General features: G+C 43.9%; 1 protein-coding gene across 1 annotated transcript in view; it reads right to left on the bottom strand.

Moving 5' to 3' along the window:
- LOC147727647 (N-acetylneuraminate-9-phosphate synthase-like) overlaps positions 1 to 14,534 on the bottom strand; it is a 188,955-nt gene extending 174,421 nt beyond the window's left edge. The window contains exon 1 of the mRNA XM_086961660.1: positions 14,292 to 14,534. Within this exon, the coding sequence (XP_086817786.1) occupies positions 14,292 to 14,423 (132 nt within the window). The 5' untranslated portion in view covers positions 14,424 to 14,534. The remainder of the gene's footprint in view (positions 1 to 14,291) is intronic.
- Positions 14,535 to 14,759: the final 225 nt, after the last annotated feature.

Raw genomic sequence — 14,759 nt, 5'->3', positions numbered from 1 at the left:
ATTACACGCTAGTGTGTCCAAAAGAGTTGTTAAAAAAAAAGTTTTATGAAAAATTGACTCTTTTAAAAATTCTGATTCCACCAGAATTCGAGTCCTCCACAACACCCTGTTTCTTTGGCTGTCAGCTGTGAAAAGGAGACCAATATTGCCCCCAATTTTATTATTCTGTATCCTCGGTTTCAATTCTGGGGTGCTTTTTTTACTTGTCTCTAGTTCATTACGAATCTTACTGTTGCTAATTCAAATTGTGTTAGCTTTGGCTTATTTGCAATGCAATCTTTATTTCAATAAGTTGCTGTAACAAGCTGCAAGTCCGCTACGTAAGCCCATTCATTTGCTTATTATTTTCCACATAAGGTTGTAAGACCATAAAGTGGAGTTTTCAGGATTTTGAATAGTTTCTTGTTTGAAGATGTTACTCTCTCCTGCGCACCCCACTCCTGTACTAAGGTTACGAATGACCTGGCACCCGCCTTTCAGAGGTTATTGCATCCATCCAAGTCTGACCCGGCACTGGTGCCTCCCAGCCTGGCACACACCGGGTGATGATCTCCACACCTCCTTCTAGACCCCAGCTCACTACTGTTTGCAGTGTGTCACTCACCCCTCCCCTCCCTGTCCCTCACCCTTCACCCTTCAGGCCTGGCAGTTACTCCTAACACCTGGCACTCACCCTTCTCCCTCTCTGGCACTCAGCATTGACTCTCCATGACACTCAACTGTCACCTCCGCGACACTCACCCTCGACCCTCCGGGTACTCATACTTCCCCTCCCTGGCACAAATCCTTCACCTCCCTGACACTCACCCATGTCCCTCCTGGCATTCACTACTTGCCCCCTTGGCACTCACCCTTCACCTCCATGGCACTAGGCCTTCATCCTCCTGGCCTGCAGCTACCCTTCACCCCTTGGAGAAGTGTGGCTCACGGTGTAGAGCAGGCAGACCCGGAAGCTGAGGTCAGACCCGGGACCAGGGTACAATTCCCGACGCGGCAGGGTCTTGAGCTCAAAATGTCCACGGACTCGATAATTCTCGCTTCGGTGCCTGCTCTAATCATGGGTTCTCACTCTGCAACTCTGGGCATTAAGCTTGCTTAATCTCCACAATGGCCCCCCTGCGGCGGGATGCCTGGCTTTCACCTTGGGGATGCCCTGTAGGGGCTATCTCACAGGAAAAAAAAAGCCAGGACGGGTTCCCAAGGCAAGCGCCGGGAAACCTCCGGGTAGCTGTGCGCTCAATAAATGCAATAATAATAATAATAATAATAATTGCACTCACCCTTCCCCTACCTGGCACTCACCCTTAACCCTCCTGACTCTTACATCTCAACCTGCATGGCACTCAACCTTCATCTCCCTGGCACTCACCCTTCATCCCCCTGACCTGGCACTCAACCTGGACCTCTGTGGCAGTAGACCTTCACTGCCCTGGCCTGGCAGCTACCCCTCACTCCTGGCACTCATACTTTCCCTTCTCGGCACTCACCCTTCCTCTCCCTGGCACTCACCCTTGACCCTCCTGACTCTTACGTCTCATCTCCCTGCCACTCACTCCTCACCTCTCTGGCACTCACCCTTCACCCCCATGGCCTGACAGTCACTCTTTTCCCACCTGGCATTCACTCCTCACCTCCCTGCCACTCACCCTTGACCCTCCTGGCACTAGCCCGGTTTCCCCCAAGAACAAAAAATAACAAGCACTGGCATAGCCAATAGGTCTCGCCTTTGGGACCTTATAAGTGTTTAGCCACGCAAAAGTTAATGTTCTTGCACCAAGGATATTGTGCTGCATAACTAACTATTTAGAAGGCCCCAAAAGCAAGACCCATTGGGTAGGCCAATCCTCGTTTGACCTTGTTTTTGTTGGCTTTAGGACTCTGAGCATTACCATTGCTAACCAGTGTTAAAGTGCGTGTTCTCTCTCCCCCTGAAAAAAACGTTTGATTGACTTGTCCGCAATTTGCATATTTAATTTACTTAAAAGTCCCTAGTAAAATGCACTACATGTGCCCAGGGCCTGTAAATTAAATGTTGCTAGTGGGCCTGCAGCACTGATTGTGCCACCCACTTAAGTAGCACTTTAAACATGTTTCAGGCCTGCCACTGCAGAGCCTGTGTGTGTGCAGTTTACCGTGCCATGTCGACTTGGCATTGAAACCCCCCTGCCAAGCTTAAACTCCCTTTTTTTTACATATAAGTCACTCCTTAGGTAAGCTCTAGGTTGCCCATAGGTTGTGTAATTAAAATGTAGGACATTTACTTTTATGCTTTACATGTCCTAGAAGCGAAAATCTCCCAAATCTGTTTTAACTACTGTGATGCCTATCCCTCCCATAGGTTGACATTGAGGTTTCTTTGTTATATCTAATAAGTTGTTATTCCCATTTGGAAGGAGGTAGAGCTGCCATGTTTAGTACCTGTGACATTGTAATGATAAATCCTCTTTAATGGTAAAGTTACATTTATCATTACAATTTTATAAATGCAACTTATAGAAAGATTTGTACACATATGTGGAACCCAACTGTCGTAACAATTTTGATCCGTATCTTGAATTACAGCTAGGATCAAACAATAATTTACTGATGTATGATATTTTTAATTTAATTTTCTTTTGAAAAAGGTTCAAAACTTTTTTTAACAAGTCACAAAAAAGGACACAATGCGATCAAAGCACATTCACTAACAATAAAATCTAAACCATATCAAATTCTTTATACTTGACAATACAAATATCACATTTGACAAAAACTTTCAAAGACAAAAACAAATAATGACAGAAAAAGAAACATCACTTTCTTTTGGAATGTGTCGCAGTTTTGCATAATACTGTGTCTTACACACTAACCTTTATTACTCCTACTACACCTTAAGCAAACAAATACTAGGTGTTTAGGGAAAACATTGGGACATTCCTAAAAGATCCTGGTCAAGTGGTGTATCTAATTATGGTAGCACCCTCAAAAGAAAAGGAAAATAATGCAATACTCCGCAATGTTTGACGAATTGTGAACGCATTTCGAGTCCCGGGCATTAAGTACAGGGGCTCTCATCAGGGCTTCTTAATTTTAAATAGATGATGTTGTCTGTACCAAACAAATATAAAAAATAGATTATGAGTCAGTCAATATGAGGGATCCCGCCCCACTAAAGGTTCTAAAAATATATTAAATGTATATGTTACCCACTATAGAGGGCTAGTGGCCAATGCTTCCACGCAGTTTTCAGATGGGGAGTCCGTACAGCAGATTCTGTTGGGAACAGAATCAACTCGTTTGTTAGCGTTTTGGTTATTATACTCCGCATATTTGTAAGAGCACAAAATGCCATATAGCCTACCTTTTTCACTTTTAGAGGTGAAGAAGTCTCGTTTTAATGGGGGTGCAGTGCATTAGTGGACCTACAAAATAGACTGTATTATACTCATATGTTTTCAACGTAGTGAGGACTCGAATGATCTTCATACACTTTATGGGAAGCGACATACCTGGCGGTTAGGCGTTGGCTCCCTCCGCCTGTGTTGTTTAATAGCCTTCTCCCCCTTGCAGCGGGGCTGTAGCCTCTAGAACACGCTGTACAAATAAATGTGTAATAGCGTCTAATTAGCTGGGCTTGTGTTTTAATCCTAAAGAGGATGATAACTATTAATGCTCGTTCAAGAGAACACCCCGCTAAATGAAAAGGCAAACATACCTTTTGCTAGCGGGACGCGCACTCGATGCGACGTGTAGCTTCCTTATTAAATTAGCCTTTCACACATTTTTACGGAACTGCTGGGAAGAAATAAGCATGAAAATGCGATTGATGTTTGTGACCAAAGTTCGAGATATTTTTAAATAAAGTTTTGTGCGATAACCCTATGTGGGCTGCTACCTGCTCATGTATTATTTTGCGATGCAACAAAGCTTCCTTCCAATATAAATCACAGAATGGCGGCGCTAATGTGGCATTGTGAAGGTGTACTTGGGGATTGTAGTACAAGCGGGTTAGCCAATAAGATCATTCAAACCTCATAGTGGTTTCCCACAGCCAAGACAATGCATTGTGATGTACGCAGTCTATTATGATTATTACCCTTTAAGCGCGAATCGACGCATTCTACTAAATTTGTTCTCTAAGGTGTTTTTAAGTATGCGCGTGAGGGTTGTCCAATTGGATGTCCAACACACATTCTACAATCATGATAGTACATTCCAGTCTATATAGTTTTTAATTTTTAAATATTGGACTCACAACAGCTCAATCATACTGTTCAAGCCATTAGGGACACTAAAGCGCAAACCAGTTCAGCCTATTGAATCGTTTTAATATCTTAGTGGTTCGTCTCACCGAAAGTGGTGCATAGTGATGTTTATAATTTATTGTGATGGTAAGCCTTTTCACTTGAGTGGAAACATTGTACGACATCAGCTCTGTGCAGCATGTTTGGGAGGTAAGGTCAAGAAATCAACAATTCAATGATTCCAATGACTGATCAGCACTATTCAGTATACATAGTGCATTCTGATATATGCAGTTCTAAAATGGTAATCATTAAATTTGCAACAGCTCAGTCATGCTATTCAAACCAGTCAGTACACTATTACATTTTAAGAATCAAGTAAGCCTCTTTTTGAAGCAAAGCATTTTCAATATCAAACACTCACTGTGAAGTATTGAAATATGCCAATACAGTCCATTTGAAATGGTATTCATTATGCAATTTTTCAACAAAATGATCAACCATGGGAGCAGTTATGATTTTCTTCTTAATTGTAGACCAGTGTTGTGTAACTCTTGTGTTGATTTGTTGGTTTGTCTTCCCTGTAGAGATCTTTTGGCCACGGGCAAACAATTGCATAAATTACATTTTTCGTTTTACAGTTGGTAAAGTTTGTGTGTTTCCATTTGATCGTATTGTGAATAAACTCAGTAGCTTCAATTGTTGTGGTGCAAGCCACACAGTTCCCACAGTTACGGTGGCCTCTGACTGGTTTTAAATTCCAATGCGATGTGAAATCATTCTTCTTTTTTGGAAATGAACTGTCCTCTCGAACGATTTGTTGGCCTATGCTCTTATTTTTCTTCATCGCGAAAAGGGGTTTTTGAAAAGGACATTCTAGATTTTCTAGCAAATGCCAGTTTTTCAGAATGATCTGCTTGAATTTGTTAGTATCTGGAGTAAATGTAGACACACAGACCAGTTTTTCAAATGCAGGTTTTTCTTTAGTCTGTAAGAGAACTTCCGGGGGGGGGTATATCTAGCTCTTTTGGTTTGAGCAACCTTTTGGGATACCCTCTCTTGGCCATTTCATTACAGAACACTTCAGCATGCTCTTAAAAATCAATGTTCAAAGAACAATTGCGTTTCATTCTTATTAGTTGGCCATAGGGCAAGTTTTCTGGGAGACTTTTCGGATGAGCACGTGTGTGGTGTAAAATTGTGTTCTTGTCTGTCTTTTTTTCGATAAAGCGACGTCTTAAGCACATTCTCAATCGGGAAGATCTCAACCTCTAAGAAGGTCAATAAAGTTTTACTGTAATCAACAGAAACTTAATTTCTTCATGACGTGTATTAAGCCATTCATCGAACGCTACTAACTCGTCTGGAGACCCCTGCCATAGGCACCAGACCTCGTCAATATAACGTAACCACTGTTGGATTTAATGGGCAACTATTAAGATTTAAACGCAATTGTTCTTTGAACATTGTTTTTGAAGAGCACGCTGAAGTGTTCTGTAATGAAATGGCCAAGAGAGGGTATCCCAAAATGTTGCTCAAACATTCAACCAAAAGAGCTATATATTCCCCCCGGGAACTTCATGAGAAGAGGATCGAAGAAGGCGCGTAGGAAGGTACGGGTGTACCAGAGCACTGAGGTACTGTGGCCCTGCACCTGATTTAATCCTATGCATGTAGTATAGGGCTTTTATTTTAGTGCGATTTTCCACCCTGAGCAAATGAAGGTCACGGAGGAATCCTGGGATGGAGGCCTTTCTAGGTAATTGGCAAAGTAATCTGGCAGTGGAATTCTGGACGACTTGCAGCTTACGAACCACCTCTTTGTTGGCTCCCAAATATAGGACGTTGCCATAGTCCAGCCCAGACACATTCAGGGCCTGTATAACTATTCTTTGAGTAGACCTAGGCAACATCCACATTTTTTTTAGCCATCTTAGGATTGTAAAACAGGTCAAGGCAACCTTATCCGCTTGCTGCCTCATAGAAAGTTGGTCATCTATGATTATACCAAGATTACGGACTGATTGAGATGGTTGGGGAGATCACCCATTTGAGGCGGCCAATGTTGGGGACCCCAGAGATCTTTGTTTCTGCCGAAGAGGAGAACGTCAGTTTTCCCATCGTTTAGTTTCAGCCAGTTGGTATGCATCCAGCAAGCTATCTTTTGCAGCCCTACCTGGAGAGATGACACATTGGATGTCTCCTTGGTGGACAAGGGGAAGATAAGCTGGGTAACATCTGCATAAGATAAAATGGTTAGCCCAGCTTCTTCAGCAATTGTGGCCAGGGGGCTAACATAAATGTTGAAGAGTAACAGGCATAGTATAGATCCCTGTGGTACTCCGTACGGGTAATCATGGGCCTTAGAGCTAGCGGAAGAGGAGAAGACATGAAAAATCCAGTCAGACAGAAAGCTAGACAGCCACTTAAGTGCTGATCCGACAATACCCCAAGAATGTAAAGCTTGTAGAAGGTCAGTATGAGACACTGTATCGAAAGCAGCACTCAACTCAAGCAGTATGAGTGCCATCATTTCTCCCATGTCCAGACGTTTGCGAAGGGTTTCTGTGACACCCAAGAGTGTGGGTTCTGTAGAGAAGCCGGCTTTAAATTCTAATTGTGATGAGTGGAGGATTTTTTGGGAGTCCGCAAACTGTGACAACTGCTGATTGACATGTTTCTCCAAGATTTTAGAAAAGGCTGGAAGTAAGGAAATAGGGCAGAAATTAGAAAGTTCAGCTGGATTAGCATTCCCTTTTTTCAGCAGGGGTAGAACCATAGCATGTTTCCACGCTGCTGGTCTTATTGCTTCACGTAGCGATGAAATAAGCATGTCCATAATACCTTTAAGTAGCTGTAATTTTAATTTTTGAAGAATGGGGAGAGGGTCCTTGGGGGAGCCAGAACTAAGACTGGTTAGGATGCGGTCACCCACGCACTGGTCACGAGCCGACTGGACTACGGAAACACCCTCTACGCCGGTACCACCGCAAAACTCCAGAAAAAACTCCAACGCATCCAGAACGCTTCAGCCAGGCTCATATTAGACATCCCGTGTAAAGAACACATCTCTGACCACCTGAAAAACCTCCACTGGCTCCCCGTCAATAAGAGGATTACTTTCCGCCTCCTAACCCACGCACACAAAGCACTCTACGAAAGCGGACCCGAATGCCTCAACACACGACTGTCCTTCTACACCCCCTCCCGCCAGCTACGATCCTCCAACCAAGCCCTTGCCACTGTACCTCGCATCAACAAAACCACCATGGGAAGCAGATCCTTCTCCTACCTGGCAGCTAAAACCTGGAACTCACTTCCCACTCACCTTCGCCTTACTCAGAACCACCTAGCATTCAGAAAGCAACTTAAAACGTGGATATTTGACAAGTAATTCCCACCCTTCTTCAAGCGCCTTGAGACCCTCTGGGTGTGTAGCGCGCTATATAAATCTATTGACTTGACTTGACTTGTATATCTAGAGGCAGACAGTTTTCCAGTGCCTTACCAGGGGTTGCAGTGGTGGCCTGTGTCGTAGAAGAAGTGGTACAGTCCGATGTAGGTTCAATGAGCTTTAAGTGCAACTCTGCATTAGTAGTTATGATATTAAATTCTGTATACATTTTTTCAATTTTTTCAATGAAGAACTCAGCCAGGTTTACACATTGCGCTGTGGTTAACTCCGGTGGCGTGGGTTGGCAGGATGCGCCTGACAACTTTTTCACAACTTTAAATAGTAACTGGTGTTATTTGCATGCTCAGCATGAGCAGCTTTACATAGTTAATGATAATCCTTTTTTGCCCGTTTATAAGTAAGTTTTGACTCTGGTGCATAGTCCTTCCTCCACCGTCTTTCTAGAACTTTAAATTTGGTTTTTACTATTTTTTATTTATCAGAGAACCATGGGGAAGGAGAACGATGATTGTTCACTTTTTTGTTAGACATAGGTAGACATGCATCAATAAATTCCATTAAATAGGCTTGAACGTTGCCCGCATCCGCTATCTTTGTTGGGGGGGGGGGGGGGGGGGGGGGGGGCAGGAATGTTGTTTAAGAGATGTTGATTAAATCGTTCAACATCTAGATTCTTCCAATTTCTAAACCTCACTTTGGAAGAAAATGTAGACGAGTTTTTGCACTGCATCTCCAATTTCACCCTAAAACCAACCAAAAAGTGATCTGACCAGATAATGGGGAGGGCTGCCTGGCATACAATGCTAGCTAAATTGGAAAATATACGGTCTAGCAAATATCCAGCCTTGTGAGTGGGACCTGAGTTATGAAGTAGAACATTCATGGTTGCTAAATCAGCAGTCAAAGTGGAGCTGATAGTGCATGTAGGGTCATTAAAATGAATGTTTAAGTCTCCTAAAATAGTGAAGTTCGTAGCTTCCATTAACAGAGGGGCAATGAATTCAGGGAGCATCAATGCCCATGGTCCAGCAGGACCCGGCGGTCAATAAATCAGGATCCCAGAGAATGTAAATTGAGATGTAAGCGAGAGCTTAAAGGAACTGGCTTCACAGCCTATGAAGGATAGGTCATCCCATTTACAAGTGTAAGTGTTTTTCAAATAAGTGTAATTCCCCCTCCGATGTTATCTATATGGTCCTTTCTGATGATTGTATTGTTGGGGGGTAGGGCGATTGCCACATCTGGTCCTGAACTCTCATTTAGCCATGTTTCCGTAAGGAAAATGGCGTTGGGCTGTGTGTTCCATAAGAGGTCATGCATACCTTCCTTATGTTTGGGAAATGATCTGCAATTTAGGCTAAAGAAGGTGAATACTTCTGAGAGTGGCGCTTTCACTGCGAGAAATAAAAAAGGTTTGGTTGGGGGCGGTCTTGCTCCAGGCAAGGGAGGAGTGGCTTGCCCACTGTTGTGTGTGCTGACTCTTTGTTCGGCCCCATGGCGGACCAAACCAGTCATGCACACTCTCTGTTTTCTTCATGTAGACTACATGCAGGCTGCATACAGCCTACTTGGAGAAAACGGCCTCCCCATAGACCCCTGTGCCGTCAGAGTCCCAGCAAATCACAACGCTGCCATTGGAGCATTGTGATTGGCTTAGGGAAGGGGAGGGAGGCTGCCTGCTTCCTGTGTGTAAAGGACGCGGGACCAGACCAGAGAAGGCCACGAAGGTAAGTCACATTTTAAAAATGTTTTTTTTTTTAACTAACCCTTTGCACGACTCCCTCCATGCGCGACCCCCGAACCCCCGCCCACAAGTCATGCTGGCCACGACTGACAACAGGTCACAAGGAAATTGTGCCTGTCCTTTTATAAACAATATACAATGACATACAACAAGTCATAGAATTCGTGACTGTGAAAAAATTTATTGTAAATAAGGATATGAACCACCTGTTTAGCATTAAATATCCAGCGCACGTAAGTATCATAAATTATAAAGATTGTATAGCCAAAGGTCCGACTAAGTAGGAGCCGAAACTCTGGAATGCCCGGGTGGTGTGAATTCGAGGAATGATAGTCGTGTTTCAGTGGGGGCTTCAGCAATTAAGGAATAGGACCGTCATTCTTAAATAATCCTCCTGTGCGCAGATTTTTATTTAAGAATGACGTCCCTATTCCTTAATTGATCCTTGCTTACTATAACCACCCTTCTTTCTGTATGTGGCACGTCATGGTGACTTATCCGTACAGGTGATTGACAGTGGAGAGTCTGTTGTAGCCTTGCTGTTTCACGTGTTCTTTTTCTGTAAGCTACTGCACTCTCTAAGGCTGTGCCTTTACACCTAATGCTAACAAGCATTTACAATGCAATAGGTCTTGCAATTACTTGATTTTGAGCTATTGGCATTGTAAATGGCAATGCCTTTTATGATATTAAAAGGCATTGTCATTTACAAAACTAATAGTTTAAACTTTTGCAAAGGCGCTCAATTTCCATTAAAACACAGTAGTTTTTAGAAGTGGCATCTTAAAATCAGGTAAAACGTTTTCTTTCCATTTTATACTTGAAAAGGATAGTTAATGTGCCTTTCGACAGCAACCGTCCAAACTAAACACCATAACAAATAAACACTGCTTAGGAAAGGGTCACACTTGTGAAGAGACCATCTGAAAGAGAGGAGCATACAAAGACACATGCACACAGTATCAGCAACGGAATTCCAAGTTGTGAGAAGTTGGCCTAATATGTGATGCTCACTAATTCTAGTGATCACCTTGTACCATGCCAAGCAACCCTTATGATGATTGGTTGTAAGCCAACCTTATAGACCAGCTATCCTAGAGGGACAAAGCAGTCTTAGGCTAAACTCTGTAAAGGCATGTGAAGCAAGCTGTTTTACCATACACAATCCCCTTGAATACCAAATGAAAGGACACCACACAGATATATATTGAAAATATATATATTTATTTACTACAAAATCCCCTATACTCTGTATGAGCACAGAAGCAAATGCGTTAAAACAAAACACAGTTTAAATATACAAAGTTGCACAATATGGATGAGCCCTAGGGGCCACCTAAACCATATACTAAAATAGTGGTATAAGAACCACCTAGCTGAAAGGAAGTAGGCCATGGGCCTGGGGAATCGCTGGAGCTGTTCGGGACTAACAGTGAAGAAGTCGGGAAAGGCCCGCGGGACTCGGGTGCAGTGCGGAAAGTGCACGCATATACCAATGTAAAGTCAATGGTGCGTAAAATTTACAAAGTTAGTGATTAAGGATCCTTCGGGCTGACCTAGAAGGACAAAACTTTAGAACTAGGCACTAGAGGTGTGTACCAGTGTAGGAACACTGGCGTTGCTGAGTTACCTTACCCACAGGAAGCGGGTGCACAGGTGCGAAGTAGTGTTGGGTTTCGTCACACAGGTCGATGGTGCTTGGAGCTGAAGATGCTGCAGGCGTCGAGACGAGAAGAGTTCCGGTGGATCCAAGGGTGGATCTGAAGTGGTGAAGACCTGAAAGCAGAGGGGACAATGTTCAAAGTCACTAGCCAGTGACTACCGTGGAACCAGGATGGAACCAGGCGATGTCGGGTGCAAACAGGCGATGAGGTGAAGATTGTCTCTGAAGCCACATGGACATGAAGAATTCACGGACGTCCTGGCGTTGGTCACGAGCTGTCCCACAAATGTTCTAGCTGTTGGCGGTGTCGGCTTCAGGAATATATTTAGTGACTATTAAATGAACATTTTATTACGCTCACTGAATCGTTTACATTTCGCCAGAAGGTGAAACACCACAGCTGAAAAAAATCCCTTATCATGGCGCATGCCTTGATTTACAAGCCAGGAACTCAGCGCTTAAGCACAGCAACGCATTTCACTTTCTTTTGGTTTTCTATATTGGCTTGCCAGAGGTGATTGTGGTGCTACAGGAGGCTGTTGATGGCTGTATTAAACATTCTACAATTTCTATTTGCATTGTTGGGGTGATTCTGTCCTAATCATTTGAAAATAACACCCCTGTGCCAGAGCACAAGTCCTAAAAAAAGAAGTGGGGGGGGTCTAACCTAGTTAGGCAGTATGCAAGTGACAGCCCGGCAAGTGACATCACGGCGCATGACATCAGGGCACACAACATCATGGCGCATGACATCACACATGGCATCACAGGAATTTACATCATAGAAAGTGGTATCACAAGCCGCGACTTTACAGGAAGTGGCATCACAAGAAGTAATAACAGATCTAAAGCCCTCACATATATGTTTAGCAGGTCTTTCATGTGTACGTTTGAGCGCATTGCAAGGATAATAGCACAGTGAGCTATGGAAGATGATACGTAACTTCTACACCTTGCAATCCCCCAGTTTTATGTAACACATCATGTACATTAATTCTCAAAATTATATATTTTATTGTACATGTAATATGCACATGTTGATGTAAAGCACTCTGACGCCCAGCATTGGAATGAGTAGGGCCTCACAAGAAAAAATAGTGGTACTTAAATTATTTCAATGCCTCCTCAGTGAAGTAAGCTCTATATAAATGCAATTTGCTTCGTGTAAATACTTGGAAAGACGAACACAACTGATATTCTTACAGTGCATGCCTATCTCCTAAAAAGGGAATGAACAAAGTGAAAAGCTGCCTCTCTTAAGTATGTGTGAAGTGCTAACAAGTTGTGAGCCATTGTTTCCCCTCTGCTTCATTTACATCAGGTGTGAGGCTCCTGACTGCTCCCAGCCAAGAGCCTGGAACAAAAGGAGTCCTGATGACACCTCCAATTCTGCCTTTGTTATGAGCCTAGCAGAAGGCTTAAATAAGAAAGCCTCTTCCGGACTGCACATGGTTGCTTGTTGCAGATGGAAAGCAGACAACGTGGGGGGCGCTGCTGAAAGTGTACTGTGTTTACATCAGGACGAGTTCAGCCCAATATTCAGTGGGGCCCAAATTTTTAGCTGGGAAGACGGCGTTCAACCGGTGAAAAAAGTGGGTGGACGCCGTCCACTCGTGTTTACCCCGTGTGTAGCCCCCCACTCGTACCCTGCCCTGGGGTGATTTCTAATAACACTCGCCACAACCTAGCCAGTCCAGTGTACCCTATACAAGCTAGTTTGTCGTATTATTCCCAAACGAAAAGCGAAATGTTGTTTACCAGCAGGGGCGGCTGCGACTGCACTGCCCCTTGAAAAATACGCCACCAAATGGGCGTGCATTGTTTGCAGCCATAACCATCTTACTCGGCTGGCTAAAATTCTTAATATGAACCCAGAGAAGTATGCTTGGGTGTGTTTGGTCGTTCCCTGTAATCGAACTGTTAGACAGACAGCACAGCGCCCGAAGGGAATAACTGTCTTTTAGGAGATACACGACTGACTGGTTCTATGGAGAATCAATCGAGTGGGTGTGGGCTCGCCTCAGACTGACGCTTGCACCTAGAGGTCCCCCCTACAGCATTCCTCAGAGTTTAACGGGACTGGTTCGGCAGGATGATTCTCTTTTCGCTCACGATAATTATATACAAAACAAGTTTGAAGCGATTTGGAGGATGCTGTGCGCTGTACGCAGGGAAAACAAGCATTGGCAAAGCTGCTTCGCCTATGTGAGAGCTACTGGCTTTTGCCATCGTGTTTCAGCTTTGTCGTAGATTGGCGTGACTGCTGTGCAGCATGACTAAAAGTTATTTAGAAAACGGCATACACGTTATTAATATAAACCGCTATGAAGCGGGGAGGAAAAACGAAGGCGTGCAAAGGTTTTCTGGTATAACTTTTAGTCATGCTACACTGCAACATGGCCAAAAGACGTTGGCAGATCGAATAGTTCTCGCATAGGTGGGACCTATTGGCTTTGGCAATGCTTGTTTTCAGTTTGAAAACTCATTAGGTTAACACAGCCTGCAGAGTGTCCTGTGTGCGTGGCAAGATGGTTGAGAAGTGATCTAGATAATACATGAGTTTTTCAAACTGAAAACAAGCATTGCCAAAGCCAATAGGTCCCATCCATGTGAGAACTATCTTATGACAATGGCATTAAGGCTGCTATCCATCACATTTGTGACTGAGAATCCCGTCGGACAAACTTTAAATAAATCTCTTGAAAAAGTGGTCAGAAATTGCGCATCGACTTTTTGTGAACAGACTTTGACAGAGCGACCTACCTAATTAATATTAATTAGCAGTTTGCAATTTGCACTCCCCTGTGAATGGATACACACTCAGGGGCTGATGGGGCTGCGATGAACAGCAGACCATCATGCCCCTATTGGCATTTCCAAACGGAAAACGTTTGTTTTTCAAGTAGCCCGTTCCTCAAAGGAGCTGCTGTTGATTAAAAAAAAAACATCAATTCGGCAAGGGCACAAATAAACATTTTTACGAGCAGTTTCACATCGACTTGTAGTTCTTTTGCTTGGCCCCATTTCCAAAGATTATCCTTATTCCTCCATCCTCGACATATCCCCAGGACCCCAAAAGCGGCGGGGCCAGATTAAGAGTTTTGAAGTAAGGAAGCAACTCATAATTGTGGAGGGAGAGCGACACTTGGTGGACAATATGCAGGCGAAAGGGATGTAGGCACGTTAATCAACAAATTGTCAGATTTTCCGACTGCACTTTATCATGAATTTGTCCCCGCTCATTACCTTCGCCATCCGGATCATTTTCTTGGCTGTCTCCAGGTCCCCCTGGTGATTCTGCCCGATTTCAGCGATGACGAAGCAGGGATGGTCGCCGCCAATGGAGCGCCCAGGGCACAGTTCAAACTCAAGAGGCATGTTTACACCAAAGAAAAATGTCCTGATGCCTCGTTAAAATATGGATGGGTGCAGTAGCAGCCGATGTCAGATTCTATTTTGGTGATGGCCAGCGGAGGGGGAAAGAGGAGGTGTAGTCTGAGAAAAAGTGCTATTTAAAGAGGCGCAGGGTTGTACGGTGTAATTTGGCAAAGCCAATCAGAAACTTTGGCGAGCGAGAGGGCTGGCTCTAGAGCAGTGCGACCTGTTCGACAACACCGGGCGCGGACTTTGGGTGGGGGCCTCATGTTTGCAAGTATATTATGGTTCGAAAAGTACCTGCTGCCCCTGGTCCTGGCCTCCAGCCGTTTTCAGGCA

Source organism: Lissotriton vulgaris, chromosome 3_1 (assembly GCF_964263255.1).
Source record: "Lissotriton vulgaris chromosome 3_1, aLisVul1.2, whole genome shotgun sequence".
NCBI lineage: Eukaryota > Metazoa > Chordata > Amphibia > Caudata > Salamandridae > Lissotriton > Lissotriton vulgaris.
This window is presented reverse-complemented; position numbering and strand designations above follow the sequence as displayed.